General features: G+C 46.7%; 1 protein-coding gene across 1 annotated transcript in view; it reads right to left on the bottom strand.

The window, feature by feature from the left end:
• Positions 1–3,709: 3,709 nt before the first annotated feature.
• LOC121924938 (potassium channel subfamily K member 17-like) overlaps positions 3,710–4,921 on the bottom strand; it is a 48,094-nt gene continuing 46,882 nt past the window's right edge. Inside the window, exon 5 of the mRNA XM_042456508.1 lies at positions 3,710–3,828. Within this exon, the coding sequence (XP_042312442.1) occupies positions 3,710–3,828 (119 nt within the window). The remainder of the gene's footprint in view (positions 3,829–4,921) is intronic.

The following is a 4,921-nucleotide window of genomic DNA, read 5'->3' as shown; positions in this document are numbered from 1 at the left end:
GCCCCCAGCACCCACACCCGGCCTCCTCCAGGCCTCCGCGGAAGGGGCGGGTGTCGGTGTTGGGGGCCAAGAGGCCTCCAGCACCGCCATTTCACCCTTGCACGGCAGCGGTGAGGAAGCCGAGGCTTGGCCTCTGCCGCCGCCACCACCCGGCTAATCTGCAGTGGCGACGGCAGAGGCCAAGCCACTCCGAGTGACTTAAGGTAAGTGAGGGAAGGGAAGGGAGGGGGCAGGGAGGGAAGGGAGGAGGGGAGGGAGGAGAAGGAAATTGTCCCCAATGGCGGTGCGCGTGCACGCATGCCGCCATTGGGGACAATTTCCCCATTTGCCATCCACGGATGCTCAAATCCGCGTATGGCAAATCTGCGTATGGAGAGGTTCGACTGTACATCCTATTCCATAAGTACATCAAAAAGAAGGGTTTGTGAGTTGCAGATGAGAAACTTTAACACCTCCAAATTCAGGAAGATAGGTCATTTAGGCAGGATGTTCTGCTGGACAAGCCTGATAAGACTAATTTACAACTTTAGTCTCACCCCAGACTTTGCTAGACCAAATGATCATTTACTATGTAGATTCAGTTTCTTTGATGTAGGACAAACACCCTTGCCCTCAGGCCAGTTTTGGCTTATAAAAGATCTTCAAAATCCTTTGTTAGTGGGCTAGTTGGAAGGTGTGGGGACACTCTGTCACTGTGACTTTTGACTGGTTCCAATACATCTGTTTCTCCAACGCTCACCAGAACAGCCATATCCCACACCATCCCCACCACAATTGGACCTGGAGTCAAGTCTCATCTTGTATAAGTATCACTGTTAGTTCACCCTCCAACTATTCCAAAGCTAACTCCTGATTTCCAGAGTCCTTGTATGTATATGTGAGTGAACGTAGATTGTGGTGTGATTTTCCCCATTAATAAAAGAACTTCATTTAGAGAATTCTGCCTCTGTGAAATTCCTTTGGTCTCTTTTCCCTTGGTATACATATGGGAATGATCTCAACAGGCTCTTGTAGACAACCCAATAGGTAATTGAACTAATTAAAAAATCCCCTAGAGAGATCCTTGGCTACATCTCCTTTTTTATTCTAAAAAAATCAATTGGTGGCAGTTAGAGGTCCTGAACTCTATTCCCAATTCATGCTTTATATATTTTCTTACTGGATTTCTTACTGACTAAATATTGGAAAGCTGGTCTGTGTTTTAATGCCATGACCCAAGGATTATTAATTTAAGCACATATTTGGAAAGCGCTCTGTTTATTCATTCTGAATGGAGGGATTTGTCAAAGCTGTGAAAATAATGGGACATCAGGAAGAAAAACCATTGTATCATAAATTCAATAACACCCATACACAGAAAATGTACAGAGGAAGAAACTAAACTGCTTTTTATTTTAAAAATAATATTAATTTTGAGGCCAAGAGTGTAACAGAATCTAATATCCAAACATAAGCAGACTGTCCAGTTTAATGAACCAAGGGATAGTTGTGGAACATTTCTGGGAATATTTTGTTGACTTCTGATCCATCACCTCCACGTAGGGTTCCTATACTATTAATAGTTGTAGACAGTCATAATGTTGTAGAGACAAAATATGTTTCCCCTGTGCAGCTATTTGAAACACAGGATTACCCTCAGGCCTACTGTTCACATTGGAAGAATTGAGGCATTTTTTCAAATCTCAAGCAAGATTCCAAAACAAGGAAAAGAAATAGGGGAAAAGAGAATATAAGCAAATTTGGATATTGGCCCTTTCATACTGTTACACAAGGGGCACTCAGTTATGTGCTAATGTGGATGGTTCTGAAAGAGACTTGAACCAAATGGGCAGATGGCCCCAGTTGGAGTTGATCTTGCTGGGTTATCCTAAAAACTAACAGGCAATCCATTTTGCAAATGTGGCTCTTAACATAGGGCAAAATGACACGGTTTACATACAAGAGTAAAGTGATTAACTGGATTGCGGGAACCCCAAACTTTACAGAGCTGTCCCAAAAGGTTTAGAACAGCATTTCTTAACCTGTTGTCCAGTGGTCCATGATGTCCTCACAGTGGGCTTGTGAAGGTTTGAAGAAATGTTATCAGCCCTCAGGTGGAAGGCTGGACAGTCCTGGAGTGGTGGGAGTAGAAAGATGGGGCAAAGGGAGAGGAGAATTGGCAGCACTTCCCACTTTAGATGACTTTGTACAACCTGGACACAGCTGGGTAGAAGACTAGCCAGGAAGATGGACATTGAGACCACTTTCTGTGGACTTTTGTGCTCCATGGGTGGCCAATCTAGGGGTTGCACCTCTGCCCCTTCCCTGTGCCACCATCTCTCTTTCTTTTGCCCTCCCAAGGCCTGGTGGACTCAACCCCATACTGAAAAGTGGAGAAGGAAATACAGAGGGGAAAGGAGTGAGCGACCTTTATCCCTCTCACCAGCCCAAGCAGCAAGCACAGCTCTGCCTCCCCAGTCTCTCCCTCTTTCACCTCTGACTTCTTGGCTTTCCTGGCCTTGGACATTTCTACTCTGGTTCCTAGAAAGGACAAGAATATGCTCCCCATCAGCAAAGATGCCTTGGCCAAACAAGTCCCTGCAGCCCTGGCTGGGCTTCCCTCCTGCCATGCTGGCCCTCTGATTCCCCCCTGGAGTCATGATCAGCTGAGAGACTTGGGTCTTGCTCTCACTGTGCAAGTGTGTGTGTGTCTCACTGGTGTGTATGTGTGTGTCCTCCTCCTCGTGTGTGCTGCTCTCTGACTATAGCAAAAATACTGTTGTGCAGAATGACAGGCTTTGAGGCTGCTGGTGTGCATAGAATCAGAGGCAAAGGGAGACAGCAAAAGGCAGGTGAGCGAGTGAGCAGGCGGGCAGGCTGGCACTGTGAGTGAGGGAGTATATTGTGCGAGTGTGTGTGTGTGTTTGTGCGCACTCAGGTGTGTGTGGCTCTACCTTCAGCAATCTCTCTCCCCTGCACTGTGCACCAAAGCAGTGCACAGGACTGAGGAATGAGAAACAAGTTTGATCGCTCTGCATCTCATTCATGCACATACATACATCCAGCAAGAAACTTGAAATATTTAATGCACTTTAAGGTTTTAAATCTTAAGTCTTCATGGTCTGTGGCAACACAAAGATATTTAAAGGGGATCTGTGTGGTAAGGAAAGGGTTAGGCACTACTGGTTTAGAACAAAATGGGGCAGAGGAACACATAACGTCTCAGTGAGAACTGAACAAACCCACTCAGCACAAAATGCTGATGGCCAGTTGCAGGGAGGTAACTGGATAAGCAAAGAGATTGGGGAGGGGACTTCTGTAAGGGGCATGACTACTTGAGACCCTGAAGAAAAGCAATCTATGCTGCAGCATTTCATTACAGGCCCCACTTGTCTCTCCCTGAAATTCAGTCAGGTGGAGAGACACAGATGGTGGGAAACAGTGGAAAGCAAGGATTTAAACTTCCCGAAATGTTTTCAGTCCCTTGTTTTGAATGTAATGTATATTTTTACAGTGTATGAACTATTTATTTGGTCTTGAACTTTCAATAAACATGATATTAAAAAAAACATAATTGCATGGTTCTTCAAGCAAAACCACATACATCACCTCAGAAGAAAACTTTAAAGACCTTAAAATATCTCTTGTAATTTTCCAACGCAGACTGTGGAAGAATCCAAGTCATCTGTGACAAGCACAATAGCAGCCGAATGGACATGTTTTTCTGTAATCACCCTTGAACGGATAACCTTCCATGGTTTTGGCAGACAACTATTTTGTGGGTGATGGTGTTTTTCTCTCTGTTACACATCTGCTTTTGCTGTGGCTCCGTCATCCTGCTTACAAAATCTGGACACAGAGGGAAATTTTCAGAAAAGGACCAAGAAACTGACAAGCTTTGAAATGGATTAAAAGGAAAATTATTAGAGCTTAATAAGATATAGAGTGGTCTTCCCCAACACAGCATATCCACTCCTGCTGCCTTCCCCCTCACCTTCCTAATTCATGGACATAAATCATGGGTTGGTAACTGCTGAAGGTTTAGGAGCTGTATTGGTCCTCCCTGGAGATCTCAAGGAGCTTCCCCCCCCCCCACACACACACACACCCTTGCAAAAAAGAAAAAATATTTTTGTTCTCAAATGTGCAAATATTTTTTCTAAAATACCCCCCCCCCAAAAAAAAAGCATGTAGGACCCCAGCAATCCCAGGAGAGCCATGGTCCAACAGAACACATTTCCCACACCCCTGGGAGCAGCCTAGGCTGGCTCCCAAGCCGGGAGGAGGAAGAGGAGGCCGTTGGAACGGCGGCGATCGCTGCGATTCTAGCGGCCCCGCACCTGTTCCCTGCCTGGGATGCAGCCCAGGCTGGCTCCCAAGCCCTGGGCAGAAGGGAGCCGCCGCTGCTTAGCGCTGTAGCTGCGCAGCTGCGCACCTCTCATGCGGCAAAAGAAAAAAAAAGCCGCGGTTTGGGCCGCCCCCCCCCCCGCTCCCTGGCAAGAGGAAAACCACCGGAAGTAAATTGGATCTGGGGGCTTGCGATGGAATTCAGGACGGGGATCACACCAACCCATTCGCACTGGATAGAACAGAGCCCCAGCCAGGATTATGCGCCAACCCCTGATCAGCGCACTGGCCAACACGCTCCAAAAAGAGGACCAGTACGCATTCAGTTCGCAGCTCAGCTCGGCTTTCACGTTAGAGCGGAATTTGGGCCATGCGAATGCTGTATGATGGTAGTGTGCGAAATAAACGTGAATTCGAACCCCCCATGCTGAAGACCCCCAGTTCCACCTCCGGCTGTAAAGAAGGGCTTATGGAAAGTTTTCATTGGGCCAGAACACTGGGGGCAAAATGTCAGTATTGCCTCTGTAGGGATCAGGCAGCTGATCACCAGTTTATCGTAGGCCTGACCAAACATCATATCTTTCAAGCCTTAGGG

The sequence above is a fragment of the Sceloporus undulatus genome, chromosome 1 (genome assembly GCF_019175285.1).
Source record: "Sceloporus undulatus isolate JIND9_A2432 ecotype Alabama chromosome 1, SceUnd_v1.1, whole genome shotgun sequence".
Taxonomy (NCBI): Eukaryota; Metazoa; Chordata; class Lepidosauria; order Squamata; family Phrynosomatidae; genus Sceloporus; species Sceloporus undulatus.
The sequence above is the reverse complement of the archived record's forward strand: the minus strand, read 5'-3'. Positions and strand labels throughout refer to the sequence as shown.